This window comes from Passer domesticus, chromosome 17, assembly GCF_036417665.1.
Source record: "Passer domesticus isolate bPasDom1 chromosome 17, bPasDom1.hap1, whole genome shotgun sequence".
Classification (NCBI taxonomy): Eukaryota; Metazoa; Chordata; class Aves; order Passeriformes; family Passeridae; genus Passer; species Passer domesticus.
In genome coordinates this window covers 289,518-315,926 of record NC_087490.1, presented here as the reverse complement: position 1 = coordinate 315,926, position 26,409 = coordinate 289,518, and the positions used below count along the sequence as shown (strand labels likewise).

The 26,409-nt window shown below is 47.8% G+C and overlaps 1 protein-coding gene and 1 long non-coding RNA gene across 7 annotated transcripts in view; one reads left to right on the top strand and one right to left on the bottom strand.

Moving 5' to 3' along the window:
* AIFM3 (apoptosis inducing factor mitochondria associated 3) overlaps positions 1-26,409 on the bottom strand; it is a 61,986-nt gene that overhangs the window by 24,879 nt on the left and 10,698 nt on the right. For all 6 annotated transcript variants that reach the window (XM_064392865.1, XM_064392866.1, XM_064392867.1 and 3 more), the window contains exon 3: positions 19,290-19,503. In XM_064392865.1, coding sequence (XP_064248935.1) covers positions 19,290-19,503 — 214 coding nt within the window. The remainder of the gene's footprint in view (positions 1-19,289; positions 19,504-26,409) is intronic.
* LOC135282787 (uncharacterized) lies at positions 16,018-25,918 on the top strand. Its single transcript, XR_010348832.1, has 3 exons — positions 16,018-16,111; positions 19,477-19,612; positions 24,013-25,918. It is a non-coding gene; the product is annotated as an uncharacterized LOC135282787 (long non-coding RNA).

Genomic DNA, 26,409 nt, shown 5'->3' with positions numbered 1-26,409 from the left:
AAGCCATTCCTGTGGAGGGGGTCAGGTTCTCTTTGAAATCTCCCAGTTGCTCACAGAATAAGGAGAAATGGTCTTAAATGAAAAGAGGATCAGTTTAGATTAATATAAAAAATAAGTTTTTATAATGTGAGTAGCAGGATGCTCTGCCTGGAATAGGGTAAGACAACTCGAACAACACTCAGTTTTGCAAAGCTGTCAGTGGTGAACTGAGAGGGGGTGTCACACTGCTTTTGGTCTTTAATTATGCTAAATCCAGTCTGACTCATTGACCCCAAAGTCAAACATTCTGATAGCAAGAGGAAGATGGGGCAGATATGGTGAATTATCCTTACCTAAAAATGCTAAGCTGGAACAGCTGGCCTGCAAATACCTCACTGACAATCACTTTTTACTCTAAAAGTCCTGCTTCTTACAAATAACAGGTTCTTCTAACATATTCCTTCTTGGAGTGTGTGTGGAGATTCCTCCCTGGGGTGGGGACACCCTTCAAGATCACTCCTCAAGAGTGAGCAAAGGAGATTTGCCCATGCTTGTTGGTCTGGGTGAGTGACATCAGTCTCTATTTCATAATCATGGTGTGTTCCAGCTTTAATAGAATTACTTTAATACACTCTGTTCTACTCTACGCTATTATTAGTTTTAGCTTTTATCTTGTATAGTACATGATTCTGATTAAGACATTTTTGTCTAATCTTTATCATAATAGATAATTTATTTTTATACAAATATATATTTGCCATCCGTATCCCTGCAGGACAAAGTTGTACAAAGGTTCAATCACACCTTTGTAATTCCTTAGACTTAAACCATTGTCAATGAGGGATCCAGCCACACCAAGGCTTCTCCTGGAGAAGGACTTTAGAAAGGCAGGCGGTCCTTTCTGCACCTCCTGACTCAACAACAGCCTCTCTCACAAACTTTGTCTGAAACTCCCACTCCACCCGTGACAAATTGACATAGTCAGCAGGATGGCAAATAATTTTGAGAAAGAGACAAAAGGCTTAACAGAGTATTTACGGCAGCACAGGACACACATTGACACTGATAATCTTTGGTCAGTGAGCAATTGGTATGAGAGGGAAAGGATACAAGAGAATTAAATAAAAAGAGGTATCACTGGAAGATAAAAAAGGAGGAGGTATCATGTGCCATGTAGTGAGATTATGCTTAAAGGCTGTATGGCAATGGAGAGAACAAATCATAAAAGAAACTAATAATCTGAGAGAGGAAATAAAAGACAGAAAATATGTACAACTGTCTTTACAGTTATCAAAATGACCAATTAAAGAAACAGCTAAAAGAATTCAAAGAAAAGACAAAAGTCTTGGAAGAAAAATTAGAACTGATATTATAAAAAGCCCCCAATGCTGAAAAAATGTGGAAATTAATAGTATCACCTGAGGATTGGGATGGTGATTTTTGGGAAAGCCCTGATGAAAATTCTGATGAGGGATTGTCCTGGCTTGTAAAATAAGCATGTATTCTATTTTTGCCATCTGTTGGGGGTTAGGCAGTTTTTCTTATCTCTTTCAAGAACAATGACACTGCCAGGAAGATAATCTCCTGCTAATGGGCTATTGAATTACTCACTGTGGCTGGTAAGATTAGTTACATCATCCCATTGGGAGATGCTCCACCCAGAGGGAGGAGCCAAGCATCCCTGCCACCATAAAACAAGCATTTCTGAGACCACAGACAGCCTTCTTCGCTGGATTTCCCAGAGGAATCAGGAACCAAGGCCCAGCTGCTCCTTCGCCACATTTTCAGAAAGGATCTACACCCTTCTGCAGATCGCCGCTCCAGGAGGAGCAGCCACCATCTGCTGGACTACTATCAACACCCTGACTTCTCAGGGTGTCAGGATTTTCTCACTCTGCCAGTGGTTTTTTTGCTTGTGCTAAATTACATTGTTATTTAGTTTTTTTCTTCCTAGTAAAAAACTGTTATTCCCATTCCCATATCTTTGCCTGAGAGCCCTTTTAATTCTGAAATTGTGATAATTCGGAAGGAGGGGGTTTACCTTTTCCATTTCACAGGAGGCTTTTGCCTTCCTTCACAGACTCCGGTCTTTTCAAACCAAGACAGATTTTGGCGCCCAACGTGAGGCATGAGGGCATTGAGAAAAAAAAAGGGATTAACAGTTCTTAGGTAGTTTAATTTTTAAGTACCGCCATGTGGTCTAGTTTTCCCTGGTTTGGGTGGCATGTGGTCGCAAGTGTATACTTCCCATTTACAGGCCCTTATCTAAATATGGGTCCTATAACTAAGGCCACTGTGTTTGTTATCAAGTTTGTCCTCTGGGTGAAGGATTCATGGATCTTTAATTTCCTCTGGATGGCAGGTACATGGATTCAGAGCTATCACACACTAACTGCATGTTTTTGGAGTTACTTTAATAATGGTACCTACTGTGAGGAAATGACATGGGGGGAAACTTTCTCCCAACCTTTTAACCATCTTTTTGGGTCTGCTCCACCAGTTTTTGAAGGGTTAAGATCCACTCTAAGTGCTAATGATATCATACAATGGGTGGTGTTGCTGATATGCCTGTTATGTTTAGCACTCAGAGATAAGAGAAGATTAACCTGGATAACTACCCTGACACCTACACCAGAGACTAGGGATGCTGCTGCAGAGCCTGACACTACCCCAGAGACTGGAGATGCTGCTGCTCCAGAGCCTGACCCTGCCCCACAGCCTGCCTCAGAAACGAACCACCCAGATTGGGTGAGGGTGCTGGTTAAGGAGATGCAGGAGATGCAAGAGATGCTGAAGGAGTGCATTTCACCAGCTGGTGAGAAACCCGCCCTTTACCTTGAAGAGGGACAGTCTAATAGTACAGCTGTGGAACCCACAAATGTTACAACTGTCCAGGTTCCAGCTGAACCACAAAGGCAGTCACAGCCAGCAGCAGTTGCCCCGGTAGAAACAAGGAGGTCTAAGATGAAAGCAGAGCACCCAGATAGAGATAGGAATGGAGGAACCTCACAACCCACAGGGGAGCCAGGAGTTGCGATCATCACCGAGTCCCTGACGTACGAAAGTCTCCGTAATCTGCACAAAGACATTGTGCGACGAGGGCGTGAGGCTTATACTACCTGGCTACTCCGGGTCTGGGACCTTATGGGTACGGGCATGCAGCTGGACGGTGGTGAGGCAAGGAACTTGGGACCCTTAACCCAGGACTCAGGTATGAATCAGATTTTTGTAAGGGAGCCAGGATCCCTTTCTCTCTGGGAGTGGCTTTTAATGAGTGTCAGAGAGAGGTTTGTCCACAGGGAGAGAATGCAGGAGCACCACCATAGAATGCGTTGGAAGACCCTGGAGGAAGGGATCCAACAGTTAAGGGAAGTGGCAGTATTAGAGGTACTCTTTGGGAGGGATGGACAACATAATAATGACCCCGACAAGGTCAGGTGCACAGGGCAAATGCTGTGGAGTCTGGCAAATCTGGGGCCATCTCAGTACACCACTTTCATTGCAACAATTGATGCTGACACTAACCGAGAGACAGTGGGCTCTGTTGCCAACAAACTTAGGAATTATGAGAGTATGATTAATGGCCCAATGCAGGCTCATATCTCAGCTGTGATTAAGGAGTTCAAAGAAGAGATGAGGGAGGAAATGAGGAAGGTTAATGCAGCACCTGTACGAGTCACAGGCCCCAAAATCAGAGCCCAACATTCCCCAGCTAGAGAGAGAGGGTACACCCCAAGGGCTAATCTGTGGTTCTTCCTGCGTGACCACGGGGAAGACATGGGGAGGTGGGATGGGAAACCCACTTCTGTCCTGGCAGCACGGGTCCGTCAACTCAAGGAGGGAAACTCTAACCGGGGGAGTTCCACCAAGGTGAAGGTAGCCTCAACCTCCCATGACCAAGCTTTTGGGTACGATCTGTCAGATCCCCTTGAAGGGACCTCTAGTATGTATACCCAGGAGAGGAATAATAACCAGTGTTAGAGGGGCCCTGCCTCTAGCCAGGGAGAGGCACAGGAAAACCGGATCTTCTGGACGGTGTGGATCCGATGGCCTGGCACATCAGAGCCACAAAAATACGATGCCCTAGTTGATACTGGTGCGCAGTGTACCCTGATACCATCGGGACATGTGGGGGCAGAGCCTGTTTCTATTGCTGGTGTGACAGGGGGATCACAGCAATTGACCCTGGTGGAAGCCGAGGTGAGCCTGACTGGGAAGGAGTGGCAGAAACATCCTATAGTGACTGGCCCAGAGGCCCCGTGTATTCTGGGCATAGACTTCCTCCAGAATGGCTATTGCAAAGACCCAAAGGGACTCAAGTGGGCTTTTGGCATAGCTGCTGTAGAGGCAGGGGACATTAAGCAATTGAACACCTTGCCTGGACTGTCAGAAAACCCATCTGCAGTAGGACTCCTGAGGGTGGAAGAGCAACTCGTGCCAATTGCGACCTCGACAGTGCACCGCCGGCAGTATCGGACGGATCGAGATGCCGTGATCCCCATCCACAGAATGATTCGTGAGCTGGAGAGCCAAGGGGTGGTCAGCAAAACCCACTCACCCTTCAACAGCCCCATCTGGCCTGTGCGCAAATCTGAAGGAGAATGGAGACTGACGGTTGACTACCGTGCATTGAATGAAGTGACTCCACCGCTGAGCGCCGCTGTACCGGATATGCTGGAACTCCAGTACAAGCTGGAGTCCAAGGCAGCGAAGTGGTATGCCACTATTGATATTGCTAACGCGTTTTTCTCCATTCCTCTGGCAGCAGAATGCAGGCCTCAGTTTGCTTTCACCTGGAGGGGCGTGCAGTACACCTGGAACCGACTGCCCCAGGGGTGGAAACACAGTCCCACTATCTGCCATGGACTGATCCAGACTGCACTAGAAAAGGGTGAGGCTCCAGAACACCTGCAGTACATCGATGACATCATTGTGTGGGGGAACACAGCGGCAGAAGTGTTTGAGAAAGGTAAGAGGATCATCCAGATACTGCTAGAATCTGGCTTCGCCATCAAGAAGAGCAAAGTCAAGGGACCTGCCCGAGAAATCCAGTTCCTGGGAGTGAAATGGCAAGACGGACGGCGCCAGATTCCCACTGAGGTCATCAACAAGATCACCGCTATGTCCCCACCAACCAGCAAGAAGGAAACACAAGCTTTCCTAGGTGCCATAGGTTTTTGGAGGATGCACATTCCTGAGTATAGCCAGATTGTGAGCCCTCTTTACCTGGTTACCCGCAAAAGGAACGATTTCCACTGGGGCCCTGAGCAGCAACAAGCCTTCACCCAGATCAAGCAGGAGATCGCTCATGCTGTAGCCCTTGGCCCAGTCAGAACGGGACCAGAAGTCAAAAATGTGCTCTACTCTGCAGCCGGGAACAATGGTTTGTCCTGGAGCCTTTGGCAGAAGGCGCCTGGTGAGACTCGAGGTCAACCATTGGGATTCTGGAGCCGAAGTTTCAAAGGGTCCGAAGCCAACTACACTCCAACAGAGAAGGAAATCTTGGCTGCCTATGAAGGAATTCAAGCCGCCTCGGAGGTGATTGGCACGGAAGCACAACTCCTCCTGGCACCCCAACTACCAGTGCTGGGGTGGATGTTCAAAGGAAAGGTTCCTACTACCCACCACGCCACCGACGCCACATGGAGCAAATGGATTGCCCTCATCACCCAGCGCGCCCGTATTGGAAACCTGAATCACCCTGGGATTTTAGAGATAATTACGAACTGGCCAGAAGGTGAAAACTTTAGTCTCACTGACGATGAGGAGCAGGTACAAGCGACAAGAGCTGAAGAAGCTCCACCCTATAACCAACTACCAGCAGAGGAAACACGTTACGCTCTTTTCACTGACGGTTCTTGTCGCATCGTAGGGATGAACCGGAAGTGGAAAGCAGCCGTATGGAGCCCCACACGACAGGTTGCACAAGCTACCGAAGGAGAAGGTGGATCAAGCCAACTTGCTGAACTCAAGGCCGTTCAGCTGGCCCTGGACATTGCTGAAAGGGAGAGGTGGCCAAAGCTCTACCTTTATACTGATTCATGGATGGTAGACAATGCTCTATGGGGCTGGCTGGGAAGGTGGAGAAAAGCCAACTGGCAACGTAAAGGAAAACCAATCTGGGCTGCTGATATATGGAAAGACATTGCCTCTTGGGTGGAGAAACTAACGGTGAAAGTCCGTCATGTAGATGCCCATGTCCCCAAAAGTCGGGCTAATGAGGAACACCGAAACAACGAGCAGGTAGATCAGGCAGCGAGAATAGAAGTGTCAAAGATAGACTTAGATTAGCACCATAAGGCTCGATGGGCTCACGATGCCTCAGGTCATCAGGGCAGAGATGCCACCTACAAGTGGGCACAAGACCGAGGGGTGGATCTAACCATGGACAGTATTTCTCAGGTTATCCACGACTGTGAGACATGTGCTGCCATCAAACAGGCCAAGCGGGTAAAGCCCCTGTGGTATGGGGGGCGGTGGTCCAAGTACAAGTATGGGGAGGCCTGGCAGATTGACTACATCACACTGCCCCAGACACGCCAAGACAAGCGCTACGTGCTGACCATGGTGGAAGCCACCACTGGATGGCTAGAGACCTACCCTGTACCTCATGCCACTGCCCGGAACACCATCTTAGGCCTGGAAAAGCAAGTCCTTTGGAGACATGGCACACCTGAAAGAATTGAATCTGACAACGGCACCCATTTCAAGAACGGCCTTATCAACACCTGGGCCAGAGAACATGGTATCGAATGGATATATCATATCCCCTATCATGCTCCAGCTGCTGGCAAAGTTGAACGGTGCAACGGACTCCTTAAGACTACCCTGAAGGCACTTGGTGGGGGAACATTTAGAAACTCGGAAAATAACCTGACAGAAGCATCCTGGATGGTCAACACCCGAGGGTCCATCAATCAAGCTGGCCCTGCCCAGTCTGAACCCTTGCACACAGTAGATGGAGATAAAGTCCCTGTGGTACATATGAAGGGTATTTTAGGGAAAACTGTCTGGATTAATCCCACCTCAGGCAGAGACAAACCCATCCGTGGGATTGTTTTTCCTCAAGGACCTGGTTACACTTGGTGGGTAATGCAGAAAGATGGGGAAACCCGTTGTGTACCACAGGGAAACCTGGTCTTAAGTGAGAACTGAGTATAAGATTTCATTGTGACACAGATGGAAATAGAATAAGGGGTGGATAATGTCCTGGCTTGTAAAATAAGCATGTATTCTATTTTTGCCATCTGTTGGGGGTTAGGCAGTTTTTCTTATCTCTTTCAAGAACAATGACACTGCCAGGAAGATAATCTCCTGCTAATGGGCTATTGAATTACTCACTGTGGCTGGTAAGATTAGTTACATCATCCCATTGGGAGATGCTCCACCCAGAGGGAGGAGCCAAGCATCCCTGCCACCATAAAACAAGCATTTCTGAGACCACAGACAGCCTTCTTCGCTGGATTTCCCAGAGGAATCAGGAACCAAGGCCCAGCTGCTCCTTCGCCACATTTTCAGAAAGGATCTACACCCTTCTGCAGATCGCCGCTCCAGGAGGAGCAGCCACCATCTGCTGGACTACTATCAACACCCTGACTTCTCAGGGTGTCAGGATTTTCTCACTCTGCCAGTGGTTTTTTTGCTTGTGCTAAATTACATTGTTATTTAGTTTTTTTCTTCCTAGTAAAAAACTGTTATTCCCATTCCCATATCTTTGCCTGAGAGCCCTTTTAATTCTGAAATTGTGATAATTCGGAAGGAGGGGGTTTACCTTTTCCATTTCACAGGAGGCTTTTGCCTTCCTTCACAGACTCCGGTCTTTTCAAACCAAGACGGGGAGAATGGAACTCTGATGAAACAACTGAATGTTCACCTCCTAGAGAGGAAGAGGTTCCAGATTTTAAAATGCAACACATAATTAAGACCAAAGTGTCCAAACAACCCCAAGGAGGTCAGAGGAGGAACACAGAGAGAACTTATGGCCTGGGACTCCCTGCAACTAGCAAATCTACAGGAAAAATATGGAAGAAAATTATGGGAGTCAGAAACCGAGTATTTTTCGAGAGGGAATTTCTGGGGAAGCTAGAATATTGCTGAATGGAACTCAAGCTAAGGGACACTGGGAGCCAGAAATCTTATTAAATCTTGCACCTGAGCTTGCCAATCAACCCTATTCAATGACCAGCAAGGCTGCATATTGGGCAGGGGGAATAAATGTTATGGGAAGAGGAGACCCAGCTTCCATACCCATATGGTCACCTAATGAAATCTCTGCTGCTGTTACAAAGGCAGCTTTGATGTGAAAGCAGAAACACCCCAATCTCCACAGAGATTAATCTAATTAAGACTTCTATCGAGAGCTGCCCCTGTAATGATAAAAATTTATTTAGTGGGGTGATGACATGAAATTAGAAGAGATGTAATGCCTAATGAAGGCGATTATCCCCACACGGGCAAAATTCTTGCATGTCTTGGGAACCAGACAAGGAAAATGGGCTAGGAAAGTCATTCTGGAGAGCAAACTCAGGCTATTGAGAGGAGCCTAAAAACTTAAATACAGATACCTCCAGAATGCTGGGTGAGGACTTTTAAACATACCCTACTTGAGAGAAACAAAAGATCAAAACTCTGCTTATTTCTGGGAAGAGCAAAAGGAGATGTGGATGACAGCAGTGACCTCAAGAGTCCCTTGTGATGCCCTCGGGGACAGTCCAATGCAGGACAGCAGACTTTATCAAAGAGGTGAAGGATGGGGAGAACACAAGTAATGGAAAGCCTCCACAGGAAAACCTCCCCAGTTATTTTGAGTTAACAGAAACACAAAAGGAAAAAAATACTGAGCTCTAGGTGAACTTTGGGCCTTCTCACCCAGCTCACTATGACTTATCAATGGTCTGATAAGGATGGGCCCCATATCTACTTACCAGTAGGACCTAGAAAGCAACATTTGAATTTTAATTACTACAGGAGCCCAAATATCTCTGATCACCCCTACAGATGCTGAAAAATAAATTTAAGTTTTAAATAAAGAGAGTCCATCTAGCAGGATTCAAAGGACAAAGTATTATATATTTCACTGTCAAAGTCTGTTTATGGCTAGCTGGGGAAAAACGAATGACCTCACACACATTTGCAATCACAAATCATTAAGAAAACATTTTAAGATATGGTGCCCTCAAAAGAAGTTTGGCAATTGCAAAACAGGAATGTTTGGTCATCCCAACCAACAAAAACTGCATATAATAAATTTTCTGAAAAAAATAGAAAATTAATCTATTAAAAAATTAGAACAAAGGGGTATTATATTTAGGACACATACCTCCTATAATCCTCCTGTTTGGCCAGTGAGGAAACCACACATGAGGTGGCATTTAATGATTGATTATTGGTGGCTGAATGCCAACACAGAAAGACTTATCCCAAACACTGCCAGTCTCAGTGCCACCCTGCAAGCAGCTACACACAAATGGATGGCAGTTCTAGATGTAAAATACATGTTCTTCATGGTTCCATTTCTGGATACTGGAGAAATCACATTCCTGGATTTTCTATAGAAAAAGACCATTGTATGCATTAATGAGCAAAAGCCAGACTTAGGGGTGGCTTGATAGTCAGAAAAGGCTTTACAAACGCTAAATGAAGAGTTAAAAATATATTCATCACTTGGGCCAGTTCATTCCAATGTTCCTATAAGAGCTGAATGGGGTTTTGCTGAACATGGGGCTTACTGTAACATGTTCCAGAAAGGCCCACACAGACCTAAACAACCATTAGGGCTCAGTTCTGTAGCATTAAAAGATCCTGAGAAGAGATACACTCTGAGTGGGAAACGGGATTACTATCTCTGAGCTCTTAAACAAGTAGAAAAAATCAACAGCACCAATCTGTGCAAATCCAAAGACCTTTTAATCTGTTAGCCAGTATTAAGAAGAGCTGTGCTCCACGAGGTAGGATTGCACAAAGACAAACAGTGCACAAATGCTGTGCACGTGTCTCAGGAGTCACAGGTCTAATGGATATAACTGAAGGCCCAACAAAACCTGCAAAATTACAGACAGCCATGATCCCAGATATGCTGGCTTTGCAACAGCTACAAAAGCCTAGTGCTATACTTGGTGTTCCTGCAGTGACATTATACTCTGAAATTAAAGACATCTGGTTCACCAATGCCTCAGCCAAACACTTTGATGGTAAATGGAAGTACAGTGCAATTATGAGGGAACATCATGAACCTGTGCCAGGAGTGTCAGGCTGGATATCAGGGAAAGGTTCTTCCCCCAGAGGGTGCTGGCACTGCCCAGGCTCCCCAAAGAATGGGCACGGCCCCGAGGCTGCCAGAGCTCCAGGAGCCTTTGGACAGCACTGCCAGGGATGGACAGGGTGGGGCTGTAGGGGTGTCCTGTGCATAGCTGCGAGTCAGACTGGATGATCCTTCTGAGTCCCTTTCAACTCAGGATATTCTGTGATTCTATGGATGTGGCTCTGAGCAATCTTGTCTAGTGGAAGGTGTTCCTACCCATGGCAGAGGGTTAGACCAGATGGCCTTTAACAGTCCCTTCAAACCCCAACCATTCTGATTCAATAATTCCATGGTGTGGGATCCTGGATCAAAGCATGATTAGCACAGCAGGAATTGTTTACAACACAGAGCTTGGCAGTTTTTAGGCTCACTGGGCCACACATCCCTCCTTGACAAGCTAAGCCAGGCTGAGATTCAGCCCCATCCTGGACAAAAGCATCTCCTTGTTGACCATGCATCTTGTTTGCAAGCCAGAAAGAGCTACTGAGCACACCCCTCTGCTGAATGAGTGATTGATGATGCCACTAGCACTCAGAAGCAGAATTTTAGAAAATCCTTTCTACCACCCTTGGGTTGTCCAAGAGATGCTCCATAGCCTTCTGTTCCCAGTAGGGATAAACTGAGCAATACACGCCTCTGCACCACCCGCACACAGGTGAATTTGTCCACAGCATCTCCCAGGGACGTAGGGATGTTGTGCCTCCACCATGGTGCCCAGAAACTCTGGCTCTGCCTGCTGCAGATTGTCTGAGCATAGGCTATGCACTGCAGCGTGCTTATATTTGTCAGAGTTCCCATGCCCTGCAGACTGTGCTGGTAGCCATGTTACACCAGTCAGTGGCACTATCTACAGGAGCAAGAGTCTTTCAACCATTCATCATTCCCAGGAGGCTGCTCATTGATCCCCTCTGCAGGCTGGAGACTGGGGTGCAGAAGGCTCCAGCACTGAGGCCTCCACTCCTCCACCTGCCCAGACCTTGGCCAGAGACTCTTCCACAGCTTTGCAGAGCAGTGCCCAAGTGTTGCTGAGTGATGCTGATGTTGCTCTGCACTGAGCAGATGTTTACTCTCTGCCCTCTCAGTGTGCCTCCACCAGCTCCATGAGACCTTCCTCTCAGCATATCCTGTCTCTTCCCACCTCTCAGATGCTCCCTTTCCAACCAATAGTCCCAACACACTCTGTGCAATCCATGGTCTTCCTGAAGCACTGAACCTCTTTCCAGTGCAACTATCAGCAGCTGCTTCCCAGAGCAGAGTCTTCCAGCTAACCATGGATGAAAGAAAGAGCTGAGGAGACAGCCCTCATTTTGTACAGAGCTGGACAGGGAACACAGAGCTGCTGCTCCCTGGAGACTTCCCCTCTTCCAGCCAGAAAGCCTATCCCTACACAGCTTGATGTTAATCTGGAAATCCTGGTTGCTACCACTGCATGAAGAGCACCATCTCTACAGCTATCCCAGCACGTTGCCTTTGGGGTGCCAAACACATCACTGTGGCCATAGCAAACCCCACTTGCTCAAGGAAGTCACTGGCCATGTGTGATTCTGGAATGCTAGTCATGCACACCAGGTTCCAGGGTCTCAGAAGAATAGGACAGACTTTGTGTGCTCATTCCTTCTCAGATAACATCCCAATTCAATGCCCTTATTTGCCCCCAGGCTACACAGACACTTGCTCCACTCTGCTTTGAAGCCATGAAGATCAGAACCAACGCTTCTGTTCCACTCTCAAACCCACCTCAAGCCAGACTTTGGGCAAATGCTTCACCTGCATCAACCAATGACAAATGTTCAATTCCCTAATTTCCTTGCCACTTTGGGTGAAAACCAGCAGAGTTCACTACTCCTGCCCTTTGCCCCATTAATTTGGCCACCTGGCTCCTCAGAGATGCAGCTCTGCTCCCTCCCCGAGTAGGACACTCAGCACTTGGAGCTCTTCTCTCTGCACAAGGGGAAGGGAGCAGTACAAGTCCTGCTGCATTCCTCAGCTGATAAAACCTGTTGAATGGCAACCATAACTCCCTGGGAAGATATGATAAGTTAAAGAATTTACAGCTTACCCAAGGAGCTGTGTGAACTGAGAGTCAAAAACAAGACCTGGTGTCTTCAAGCCAGCACACAGCCACCTGCAAGGCTCCCATCCTGCACTCACTCCAGAGTAATCCAGAGAATGATTTACACTGCCCTGTACACTGAGCTGTTTACTCAGTTGGGAATTTGTCCTGTTGTCCCACCCCACTCCCCACTCAGGAAGCACAGGTAAATCTCAGCTCTGGCCTGCAAAGGACCTTTGCTTGAGAGCTGTGAGAGCATGGGGGGGCTGTTTTCTGTCCCTCCAGTTAGCCTGCTGGGAGGCTGGATGGGTACAGTAACACCAGTTTATCCTCCAGTATCTTTCTGCATCTCAGTTCTGCTGAGATTGTGCTGGTAGCAGAAACACATAAAGGCTGGGCAGAAAGCACACTCTGTGCTTGCAGACTCCACTAATGCAAGGCAGTGGTGCCCCAAGCCTCATGCCAGCGCCCTGTGCCGATGCCATGCCCACACACACCCTTGCCCAGCACACTCCTTGGGACATCCCAGAAAATCACTCTGGGTACCAGCACAAGGGGACTCCTTCAGCTTGGCCTACTGCTTACATGAGCTGTGGGACCGTCTCACAGCACTCCTACCTTGACCTGGACTCAGCCTGCTAGAAAACACCTTATTCTCAACCTAAAATGCCCAGTGTTGGCACGTCTGCTGTCATGCTCATAGCATGTTGCAGCAGCTGATGCACATGACACCGGCTCCCAGAACAATGACAGTTCCTAGCCCAGGCTTTAGCTGAGGAGCTAAAGCTCCCTGCTATGGCCACCTGCAGCCAAGTATGTTCTCACAGGCTGCAGCTAGCTCTTCCTCACCTTCCCTGAAGCCAGAAGAGCTCTCCAAATCTTCTTGTCCATCATACTCCCTGCTCCCCAGTCAATTTTGGTTTCACAGAATCACAGGGTGGTTTCTGTGGGAAAGGACCTTAAAGACCCTCTCATTCTACCCCCTGCCATGGGCAAAGACACCTTCCATAGACCAGGTATGCCCCTGAAACAGAACCCTCCCTGTGCAACCAGTATTCGAAGTCTCCCCCTTTTTCTTCACTCCACCATCAAGGCAATTCCAGCTGCTGCCTGTGCTCTGCCCTACTCCCCTCCAGCCCTGCTGCCACTGCTCACCTGCACAGGTGGCAGTAGGTCACCCACGCCTCCACATGTCAAATCTCCTTGAGGGATACATTGCATTTCTCTGTCCCTCTGCATCGCCCACCAAAGGCACCCACATCCTTGAGCAAAAACAATCCCACAGATAGGTTTGTCTTTGCCTGAGATAGAATGGATCCAAACTTACTTCCTCAACACGTTCTTTCTTCACATGCACCATAGGGACTTTATGCCCTTCTACAGTACATAGAGGTTTTGACTGGGCAGGGCCAGCTCGACTGGTGGACCTTCCGGCATTAATTGACAATGTGGCCTTCACTAAACATAGATCCCAGTGTTTGTAGGTCCCACTACCCATTGATTTCAATGTAGTTTTAAACAGTGCATTGCACCGTTCCATTTTTCCAGGGGATGGTGCATGACAGGGAATATGGTATACCCACTCAATATCTTGTATTGTTAAGGTATAACACCTTGGTCAGTGTTAATAAGCCCAGTTCCTCTGAACCTTTAACAGAGCCCAGGTGTTTATAAGGATATTTTTGAAATTAGTCCCACTGTCTGACTCCATTCTGACAGGATTAGTTTTTCAAGGGTCAAAATGGTGTTCCAGGCAGTGGTGTAAAGCCTGGGGTATGTCTCCAGCTACCCAGTCATGCCTCCTACCATTGCCAGCACATAATGCTTGCCTTGGCAGTGAGCTTGCAGCAGTGTGATGCAATCGATCTGCCAGGCCTCCCATACTCACATTGACCACCACCCCCTGATCACAGGAGCTTTTTAACCACTTGGCCTGCTTGATCACAGCACACTTTTCACAGTCATGGACTACCCAGGTTATAGTGTCCATAGTTAAGTCCACCCCTTAATCATGAGGCCATGTTGCATCTCTGCCTTGATGGCCTGAGGTATTATGGGCCCACTGAGCCAGAAATAATGTACCCTTATGCTGCTAGCCCAGACTTACCTGAGACACTTTAATCTTGGCAGCTCAATCCACCTGCCCATTGTTGCAACACTCCTCAGTGCCTGACTCTTAAGGACACGTGCATCCACATGATGGACTCTGACAGCCAACTCCTCTGCCCAGGTACTGATGCCTCACCACAGTTCAGCAGCCCAGGTGGGCTTCTCTCTGTGCTGCTAGTTGGTCTTTCTCCATCGTTCCAGGCTGCCCCACAGTCATTGTAGAGATAGTGTTAGCCATTTCTCTCACTCAGCAACATCCAAAGTGAGCTGAAAAGCTTTCAACTCTGCAACCTGATTTGATCCACCTTGTCCCTCAATACCTTCTGCCACTCGCCATGTAGGGCCCCGTACAGCAACTTCCCGTGTTCAGTGCATCCCTGCAATAAGGCAGGGACTGTCAGTGAACAGAGCACACTGCTGCTCATTTTCAGATGGCTGGTTATATGGGTGGGGCCTCCTCAGCACATGTCACCTTCTCCTCCTCCTCTTCTGATGGCAGTCTGAAATTTTCACCTTAGGGCCAGTTTGTGATGATTTTCAAGATCCATGGGGTACTGGGGTTTCCCATCCGAGCCCGCTGTGTGATCAGACCAATCCACTTACTCCAGGTAACATCAGAGGCATGATGTATGGCAGAGACTTTCTCTTTGAACACCCAGCCCAGCACTGATAGTTGGGATGCCAGAAGAAGCAGTACTTCAGTGCTAGTCACTTCTGAAGCAGATCAAACCTCTTAACAAACTGCAAGTATCTCTTTTTCATTTGGGGTGTAACAGGCCTCAGATCTTCTGCATACTTGGCTCCAGAACTGCAGGGATTGTCCTCAAGTCTCCCCAGGTACCTTCTGCCTGGGGCTCCAGAAGGACCATTCTTCCTGGCTGTAGTGTAGAGCACATTTTTGTCACCCTGTCATGTTCTGACTGGCCCAAGGACTACTGAATCAACAATCTCCTGTTTAATTTGTTTCAAGGCTTCTTGTTCTTCAAGACCCCCCGCTTTAAATAATTCTTCTCCCATGTCACATGATGAGAGGGCTGAAAATCTGACTGTACTCTGAAATATGCATCCTCCAAAAACCCATAGCTCCTGGGAAAGCCTGTGTCTCCTTCTTGTTGGCTGGTGGAGACAAAGCAGGTGGTTTTTTGGCTACATCCATTGGAATCTGACATCTTTGAGAGAATACCTTTCCCTCACACTTGATGGAGCCACCTCCAGAGATGAGAGTTTCTGTCTTCTTCCCAATTCCCTTGTGTCTTGGTTTGAAAGACAGGTCTTCTAAGGAAGGCAGGAGCCTCCATTGAAATGGAATATATGACTCCCCTCCAAATTATTAAGTGGCTTTCAGGCAAAGCTATGGGAGAAGGAGCAGCAGCTCTTTACGAGTATGTGCAGCAAGGCCAACAACAGCAGCTGTGGCATTAGCCACGAGCAGCCGCAGAGACTCAGGCCCAGCTTTCTCTCGGCCGCCGGCCATTTCCCCTCTGTGCAGTTCCGGGCGCGGCCGCCAGGGGCGCTGCTGGCTCCGGGCCCGGCGGCTGCGGCGCTCCCCCGCGCCGGCAGGGGGCGCTGTGCCCGGGAGCGGGTGGCGATGGCGGCCGGGCCGGGCCGGGCCGGGGTGGACAAAGGGGCGGCCGCTCCCAGGGCCCCAGCACGACTCTGGGAAGAGCAAGGTGAACGGCAGGAATGAGCAAAAACATCCCCAGGGAGTAGACGAGATGCACTGAACTCTGCAGCTGTAGCTGGAACCACGGGGCATCCTGGCAGGGCAGGGGGTGCAGGTTACAGTGCCATGAAAACACGGAGCAGTGGTAAAAGAATGGTGAGGGTGGGGCTGTGGCAGCCCAGCTCTGGAGCAGATGGTGAAAGCCCTTTATTCAGTTGATAAGGTCACGGTTCAGTGCCTGCTATCCCAAGCAAAAGGCTAACCCCACAGCAGAAAAAGCAGGACTGGGCTGGGCTCTAGCAGTGGCAGCAAATTCCCTCTCACAAGCAGCAGCTCCTACCTCTCCAAGCAAAGAGAGAGAGAGAAGGGGAGAGAACTAGTAGCTGCCCCTTCTCTTAGAGCTCTTAAAGCTCCGTCTTTTACCAGCCCAATTTTCTTGGTATCTCAGCCCCTCTGAGAGATACCTCAGATAAGAGGCGTGCAGCCAGATGCTCTCCTCCCCGAGCTTGGTCACTTCTCTTACCCAGTCACTTCTTTTACCCAGTCGTTCTTGTTTCCTATCAACTTACAGGACTAAATTCTGCAGGGGAAAAAACCCCAAAATATCCTAACCCCCAACACGTTGTCAGTGCCTACACCCTGAACAGGGATCCCAGTTCCTTGGTTTCACTACCACTTAGTTCCAGGTCATGGGCCGTGATATCCCAGCACCGGAGCAGTCAGGTCGCCAGGGGCTCTCCTGACTGGCAGCTGAAGTTGTTTTGGATATGCCACAACTCACACGGAGACAGGGACTGGGTGATTGTCTCTAGCCCTGCCTCTTCCCCTGCTGTGAGGGCCCTGCTTCCTCTTCATCCCTCACTAAGTGGATGGATTTTGCCTTGGATGTCTTCTTCCATGCAGGGGCAAGTGTTCCCAGCGTGGGCTGTTCCTGTGGTTCAGCTGCAGTTGGAGTACCCATGGTGCCTCTTGCTCTTCCTTGCTCCTTCTCTCCCTGAGAGTGCTGTCTAGTATGGAGCACTGTCTGATAAATAGTAGCCAGGCCTACCACACTGCATAACTTTGCACCTCTCTGGAACTGCCATAGCATTTTTCTTTCAGATATTCTCCCACTTTATTGGGATTACACTTTATTGTAGCTGTTCAGGGCTGAACTTCCAAACCACTGGAGCAGAACAGTCCTGTCTCTGCCACATTACATGCCACTCATGACTATTCACCCCTGGGGCAGATCTCTAGATGACCTTCCTAAAAATCTCTTTTGTACTCTAAACATGGTGTGGACTGCACTGAGGAGACCTGGAAGCAACAAGAACAGGCTTTCCTTAACATACAAGGGAAATTCAAAACCTTCAAAAGCTGTTGTCACGGGCTTGAAGGAAGAAAAGGTGGTGAAACCTGGGAAAAAATCTTCCTCCCCTGTGCTCCCCACAGACTGGGTACAATTATTAATGGAGTGTCAGAGGCAGCACCCAAGGACAAGGCAGGAGATCAACACTGAACACACATCCCAAATAGCCCTCATTGTCCTTCGTGTTATCATGTCATAAACCAATATCCCACAGTGCATCAACAGAATGATCCTGACCCCTCGCCCTGCTCTCAAAAGGAGCACTGTGCCCAGCACAGAGAGTTTATATGAAAATATAGACAGGGTGAGGTACCATGCCCATGTGAACAGACCAAGCAATGTTGTGGCCAGCTGCTCTGCACCTAATACAACAAATGCTTAGACCAAATTTTGTTTCCAACCCTCTCTGGGCAGATCTGTTGATACCTCAAGACTTCCCATCGCATGCTGGGTGTTAAATAAGGCTGCTGTGGTTTAGGAATGGAATTTCCCAATTTAGTGCTCCCACCAAAACCATGCTGCTTCTGCCCCTCCCTCCCCCCTGCCCCACCTGTGGGTGGCTGGAGGAGAATTGGAGTCACAAAAGGCAAAGATAACAACACAGATAACAATTTACTGGAAACAGCAATGAGAGAAGAAAACCAACACTAACAGAAAGAATATTAATAACACAAGTGTACAAAAGAGAGAGCGAGACACATGCCAAAATGCTCACCCAGAGGTGTGCACCACACTCTGTCCCCCACAGTTACTCAGCTAGAAGGAAACACTTGTTCCCACAAGAGACTCTCTTCCCCTGGCCCAGCAATAGGATGAGGTTGTATAGAATAACCTCTGGGTCCTGGCCATGCACCTCCTGGCTACTGCAGAAATTAGCCTTGTCCTGGTTGGAACCAGGATACAAGCCAAGCAACCTCAACTGCTCCACATCATGTGAAAATTTAATCCAAGAGAGTCCAGTGCATCCCTTTGCAGAATGGCATAATACATAAATTCTCATTGCAATGAAAAAAACACACATTTATTCCTGGATGAACTTACCTAAGAAAATGAATTTATGGCCTTTGAAACCTCTTAAGTTTAGCACAAAGTAGCCCATAGTATATGGATTGTTCTTGGATACTATCACAAGCAATACTTCAATTTAAAGCAAATAGCTGCCAGACTCCTGCTGTGTCCCACACATCTTACATTGCTCCCTCACTGGAACAAAAGCTATTCCAAACTATTTTCTTTTACATACAGATAGAGCCTTCTGAGATGTCAATGGAACCTATACTTCTACCCCAGAAAAGAGGCACCTGTAAAGCACAGTGACTAGGACAGGCACTCTTTAGACTTCAGAATATTAAATCAGGGCACTGAATGTGCCCAGCTGAAGTGTGTTGTCATTTGCAAAAGATCTGCATCCTTAGTGAAACAGCAAATTTAGGAGCTCAGCTGAAAGAGCCAGGCACTGCAGACAGGATGGAGCACATGACCTGCCCCATCAGCTCCACCCATGTGCTTCTCCTGCTGTTTTGTAAAATCACTGAGGCTGTAAATTTATTTAAAAATGTCTAGGTCGGTTAACACAAGTTGAGCAGAGCCTTCTGAGAAATTCTGCTACAGAACACCACCTCTTTCTGAGACAAGTCCCAGTGCAGATCATGCAGGGAACAGAAGACCTTCTGGTAAAAATAGTTGTCACTTGTCCATGATGTAATTTTTTAAGATTAAAAAAAGCCTACTAAGTTAAATTATCATCTCAAACAACCCTAAAGAACAAGACAGGGCATTCAGATTAGCTTAGAAGGTTTCTCGAATTTTATCTGCAAAAACCTTCGGCACTTACTGTCCATTCTCCAGATCCTTTACGTGGCACACAGATGCTTCTACCACATCCTTTGGGTTGTGGTAGGGGTTGCTGGCAATTGGATGCTCCTCAAGGTGGTAGTGCCGGGCAGTCCCATTGACTTTGTAGATCAGAGGGCTGGCTTTCCCATTGGGTGACATCTCCTCCTTGCTTCTCTCCTTCTCAGGTATCACAACTTCAATTTTCACTTCAACTGCAGGAATAACCCAAATCCTTTGTTAAAATGAAGCCAAAGGTTTTGCTGCTGTTCACTGTTCTATCACTCCTTCCTTCCCTGAACTTGGAAACAGACATCAAAACAGGTATTTTTTGTTGGCTTGACTTGGAAGATAAAACATTTAACATCAAGCTTGGCTTGATGACCTGAGCCCATTATTCCTCCATTCTTTCTGCATCAGGCACTTTGCATTCATAAAGTACATATTCTTGAAAGCAGACATGCTTATTATTGAAAGCAAAACAACCTCTCAGTTACAGTTCTTGTCCTGTTTAGTGGGAAACAGCTTCAGGCAGCTCCATATGAGGCATGCTAAGGTCTCTGGGGCTCAGACAGACTTCAAAAACCCCTTTAGTTGTTTGTAGGTAATGTTAACTGAAAGAGAAAGCCAACACTGCATGGTGCATAAAACTGCTTCATTAGATGGAGACCAATTAATAAGGAACTAGAAATATCCAAAATTATTTCCACATGAGGTTTTGAGTGTGGAGTGACTCTTCAACAGTAGGTGAAAGAAGCAAGGATAGTCTATTTTCTCAGGTGTGCACCAGTGAACAGGTCTGACATTAAATCATCCCTGTTCTGGTGACCAGAAGACCCAGAGACACGTGGGAGCAGGGACTGTGGGGAGCAAAGGTGCTCTTCTAAGCCACCCAGGTGAGGACATGCAGAAGTTACTGTGCGGGTGGTGAGGCCCTGGCATGGGTTTGCTCAGAGAAGTTGTGCCTGCCCCTGGAAGTGTCCAAGGCTTGGAACAACCTGGGACAATGGAAGGTGTCCCTGCCTATGGCAGGGAGTGGAACTGGATGAGCTTTGAGACCTTCTCCAGCCCAAAACATTCTGTCCTGTGTTAATATGAGCTCCCTGAAGGCAGTGCTCACCCAGCCCCTGCCACAGGCCCACCCAGCTACACCCCTATGTTCCACTGGGCTGGCCAAGCTGGTCACAGCAGCATCAGAAGCCACTGATGAGCTCTCACATCACAAAGTGGAAAACATCACTTTATCTCCCAGGGACTTCATCAAGCTAAAGCCATTAATATAATAATAAATGCCCGGGAGTTCTATAGCAAGCCAGGGGAAAGTGCCGGACACTGGTGAAGTGACTCAAGTACATGAGAAATCATTGAGCTTCCCTCATCTTATAAATGTCATGAACAGGAAAATCTGTGTAGAAGATAAAAGTTGAAGCCCAAACTAAACAGGTAAGGAAAGGCAGAGGAAGGGAAGCCTTTCAGCAAGGCTTGTGAATGATAGGGATGCTGGGTCTTCCCAGCCTCAACTGCTGTCCCAAGCATTTTATTGCAAGAATATTGAGAGAACAATGGAAGAACAAGTCAGGGAGAAAGTCGTTCATTTTGGAAGGGAGAAAAGGGAGTGGCCATGGCCATTCATGCCCTGGAGGCAGGCAGCTGTCTCAGGAGTCCTTCACGTTTCTGCTGTTTGTGCCTGCTCAGCAAGACAAGGGATGCATGGCTTTTTGCCAAAGTGCCAAATCCCTGTGCTCACCTGTGTATGATTCACCAAGGGTAGTGACAGACAGATCCAGGAAAGTGATTTTCTGTGTATGAATGCTGAACCAACAGAAAGCACCACCTTCTGCTGTGCTCTTGCAGCTGCAGGAGTTAATGCAAATGAATAGGTCTTGCACCATAAATTAAAAACCCCACATTGCTATGAGAAAATTTGTTCCTAGAACTCTAGAGAAGCAGCCTGGCTGCTGCAGGCACCCAGGGAAGAGGCTGCTCCCCATAAGCACCTCTTTCCTAGGGCACTGGGAGAAGCAGACATGGATTTTCCAGGACAGAGTTTGGAAATATAATGAATACCCACTTATGCCAGTCCCAGTGAAATACTTCTGCCCCAAGAAACAGGAGGCTGATGTCATATGATTTCACAGTCAATCTGCAGTAAATGTGTTGGTGCATCCTTGCAGCCAGACTGCGGAGCCAAACCATGTCGCAGGATGAGACAAAGGTTGGGTAAAGCTGATGGCTCTGAGCCCTAATGGTGAGGGGGACATAGAGATCAGTGACTTCACCCTGCAGGTAACTCCCATCTCTTACTTGGCTGATGCCCCAGAACTTTGTTTTACAGAGCACATTTGGGTCAGGTGAGCACATGGAGTGCCCACTGATTCACAGGCAAATGAACCTGCAGGGATGAAGATGGAAATGTAGCTCTGAGCTTTTCCCTTCGTCCTCAGTTAGAAAAACATATGCAGGAAGCAGCAAGTCTCTGGCACTCAGCCATCCCCAGTTGGCATCCACCAACACTGCTGTACAAATGTCCAGAGGAAAAGAAAAAGAGTTGTAAAATCTTCCCTTTCCTATTTCGGGCCCCACATTTCACCACTTGCCTCTGTGGGAGGCATATCCCACTTGCCTCTCAGCAACCCTTTTTACTCCCATCTCTTCCTCCTTCTCATGCCTCTCAGCCTCTCATGGAGTGTCCCTCTGGCCTGAAACCTGCATTCCCAAGGGGTGATCCCTCCAGGAATCCAGGGCTAAGCAGCACCTGAGCTGATCCAGCAAACTGGTTCAGTTACCATCAGGGAAAATGACATTTAAATAAAATATTTATAAACCCAAGTTTAATTTAATACCAAATCCAGCTGGTACAATGGGGCTGGGGCCAGTGTGTTGCAGCTCTTTGACAGTCATATCCTATAACTGCTAGAAGAGGGTCTGGACCTTAAAGCAAACTGTTTGGAAAATTTTAGGCATGTTACTACAAATCTAGACAGTAGGCAACTCCTCAGGAATATAGGTAGAAATATGGATATAAATATGGATATTGATACATAGGTATGGGCATAAAGGTATAGATATAGATGATATAGATAAAAATATAAATAGAAATGTATATATGCATAGGTATAGATATAGATGACAAAAAGAGACAGAGGTGTGTCTGCTTGCCCTGTGCCACCACCATCACTTATACACATACATACGTGTGTGTAGGTGTTTGTATACGTTCATGCACATTTTCAAGATATCTCTATAGATACACACTTACATAGATGAAGAACCAGAAGGCCAGGGCTGGAAGTATTTTATAAGAATATAGAAAAAAGCAGAGAAAGTAGCTGAGCATTAGCTCATAAACACATATTCATATATACCTCAGCACTGCAAGCTCTCACTACTCGAAAATCCTGAGTCAGCTCCTCAAAGTCACAGAATCATTTAAAATGCAGGCTCTTGACAAGACTATAAATTTTGACCTTTTTTTTTTTCCTCTCAGTTTTTCAGCCTTTAGGTTGAGCATCCTTCACATGCAACCAGGAACCATGTCCCAACACCATTTATCACTGTTGGCTCAGGTGTTGTTTTTCTATTGTGGCCACAATGTTCTTGTGTTTGCCTTGATGTCATTCACCCAAGCAGTCAATCCTTAATATCCCATTGCATCTCCTGTAAATTTATTCCTTCTCCATCACTATTCACAGCCTGGTGGGACTAGTCAAAGTCTCTGCTTGCTCTTGGAGAGGTACTTTAGACATGAGACTGGAACTGTTGACATTGATCCCAAAGCAGGGTACTGACAGATGGCTGGACTGCAGTGCAGGGTCACAGGCATTATTTTTAAAAAATTAGGGCAAATGGATGCCCCAATACTTCTTTATCACAGGACTGGGTTCCCAGTATGGCTCAGAGCCCCTCTGGAGGCTAAATTTAAATTATGGATATGGGGCCATTTGAGAGGTTGTACCTCCAGGTACCAGATATTTAAGATACTAGAAACCAGGAAAATATGGAGCTAATACGGGAAGATAGAATTTACATGAACCAAGAGCTGAACTGAGCCAAGGGAAGTCTGAATAAGATGAAGATGCCTAGCTACAGAGGATGGAGGAGCTGAGCTGGCAAGGGGAGAGCAGTGTGTCTGCCTTCCCCAGTCCCAAAACCCTGCAATGCACTTCAGGGCTGCAGGCACAGGGCAGAGGAGCACTGAGGGCAGGGAACAATCTGCTGCTGGCTGTATGGTGCCAACAGCTTTGGGAGCAGTAGAAATGAGAAATGCATCAAGGGATGATGTTGGAGGGACCAGCAGGCACAGCCAGAAATCTGTTTACCCCAGTAGGGTTTGTTTTCCCAAAGCCAACACAGAGTAAATCCACCACCATGGGACATGTTTAGGGCTCATTGTGCCCTGCCAGAGCTGTACTCTCCAGGCATCCCCCGGGCTTGCCCACCCCACCTCAACTGCAAGCTCCAATGACAGTGACTTCAGGTGGTCTCAAAGAGATTCCAAACCATTTCTATGGACCACTTCTCCCCTCCTTCCAAGGCTAGACAGGGCTTGGAGCAACATGGTCTTGTGGAAGGTGTCCTGCCCAAAGCAGGGGGTTGAAACTACTTGGTCTCTACAGACCTATCCAGCCCAAACCCTTCCATGATTCTATCATTCTCTTAAAAATGACAGAGCCAATGACAAAACCATCATGTCAAATGTGCCTGTCTCTGCTCTCCCTCTGCAGATGCTCTGCCAGCAAATGCTACAGTCCAAAACCATGAGGTAGGACTTATCAAGCAAGGCTGGGGACAAGCTCAGAGCCAAGCTCAGGTAACACAGCCAATGGCACTCCCTCCAGCACCCTCCAGCAGTGTGAAGCAGTGTGCAGGGAGCACATCCCCTGATAAATGCATCCTCCATGCAAGGGGTGAAGCCCACCCCAAGACACCCCATGTGCTGGGAAGCGACTGCCCTGCCATCAAACACTGAGCCCAGCAGAAGAAGAATCAAAATTTATAGGTTTTGAAGCCACTCTCCCAATATCCAGGGCAAAGACAGAGCTGCTGCAGCTCACACAGAGCTGCCACATAATGGTTCCTAACACCCATTATCCTGATCTGGCTGCACTGTGGGAGCAGGTGCTGGGATACCATGGAGGCTGCCAGCTGGGCAGCTCACCCCAATGCATCACACAGCCGAGACAAACCCGAGGAGAGTTTGAGAGCTGGGCCTTCAGAAGAGGATCTGGCATCACGGGACTGCAGCACTGGAGATAACAGCAGATTACTTCACTGTTTGGACATAAGCTCTTAATTAAACACTGAAATATCTGGACAGGGATGGGCGCTGCAGCAGCAGCCAGACCTCACAGCTGGCCAGCAGTACAGTCAGCACAGCTACTTAGGGACTCCATTCCCCAGAGCTCTTGTATCACTCATCTGCCCATCAAAAGGTGTTATGTGCACAGTGCCAAGGTTATCTTGAGGGTTCTCAGGGTCTCTCTTGTAATGAAGGAGGTGGAGCGGATAAAGATCTCATGTACACCTTGAAAAAGTGCCTGAATCAATTCTGTTCATTTCAGGCTGCATCCAAAATATTCCCTTCATGTGGAAAGAGCACTGATGGAGCAAATAGCTCTATTCTGTCCCTGCTTCTTATTCAGACGACGAATAGTAAAGTCCAGTACTCAGCTCAAAAACTGTACAATTCCCATATGAAGCATCAGTGAAGCCCTTTGCTAGAACAATCAGTATCCTCAAATGCCTCTGTTTACCTCCTTGCATTTGCAGGTTTTATAAGCCTGGGATGAAGCCCTGCAGCCAGTGGTGAGCTACCCAAGGGCTGCAGAAGGCTTGTGCAAAGCCTTTGAAGATGCTAATCCAAACCAGAGCTGAGGGATGGAGGTGCATTGCAGGGTGGCATTTTCAGGCATTTGGCTCTGCTATGCAAATACAGATCTCTCTCTTAGCTGCAAAAATCTGCAGCTAAGGAAAACTGAGCATTGGTGTTCCAACACTGGTCCAAGATTAAACAGTTTTGCTGATAGGATACAAAATTAAGAGGAGCTCATAGCAGAGTTTGTCACAAGTTTAGCCAACAAAGGCATTTATTCCTGGATGTTTTTTTGCTCCTCAAACATTTTAAGGAAACACATAAACAGGTCTCTCACAGAGAAAACTTACAGGTCAGAGTGTCCAGTGCCATATTACCTTAGTAGTGACCCATAACATAATCACAGTACAGGTCAAGGACAGAAAGCCACCTTTATTTTCTCATTGTGCCTTGCTTAAAGGCAGGGACCTCACTCCATGGATGCTCAGTGAGGCACAACTTCTATTGCCCTTCTGACCCCTTTAGTCCTTCAACCTGAAATCCCTCCTGTCTCAGACAGTGAAGGCGAACTGCCAAGAAAGGGTCCCCAAAAGACATCTTTCCACCCACAAAGGCTACACGGGGATGCTGACCAGTCTGATAGATCATCACTATTCTCTGATTCCCCTTGCCCTAGGACACAAGCAAGTAACAAGGACCAGGTCACCCTAAGCTCCCTCTGAGGTGGCCAAAACAAGCTGCAGGATGGGAGCTGGGAGCACTCCTCCATGGCAGCTTCAGGAACACTGACAGGACCAACCTTCGCACCCTGGTGTCCTGTGCCAGGGCCGTGCAGGTGCCACCAGGGGTGAGAGTATGGGTGATCACGCAGTGCCTGCTCATGCCCAGCCTGCTCAGGACAAGGCTGACCGTTGACACTTCCACACCAGGCCCCCCTCAACCAGCCAGTTTGCCTGGCACCACCCCTGCCCCTCACACATACACCCAACCTTCCCCAAACTGTAGAGAGCAGGGAGCCCAGCCAGCCCAGCCATGGAAGGAATGTGCCAGGCAAGGGGAGAATCCTTGATGTCCACGTGTCTACAGCCTCTTTCCCCACTGAAAGCAGTACAGATGGACAAGCTTCACCGAGAAAATAAAATCCCCAAAGCAGAGCAGCTCCAGGACCTGCTCTGCTCCTTCCCAAGTCATTCCCTTCCCACAGGGAAAGAAGTAAGGGCTGGCCAGTGTGCCAAAACTGTGGCAGAAGGAAGGTGCAGGAGCCCCATGTGTCTATGCTGGGATAGCTGTCACCCAAACCTACACTGGG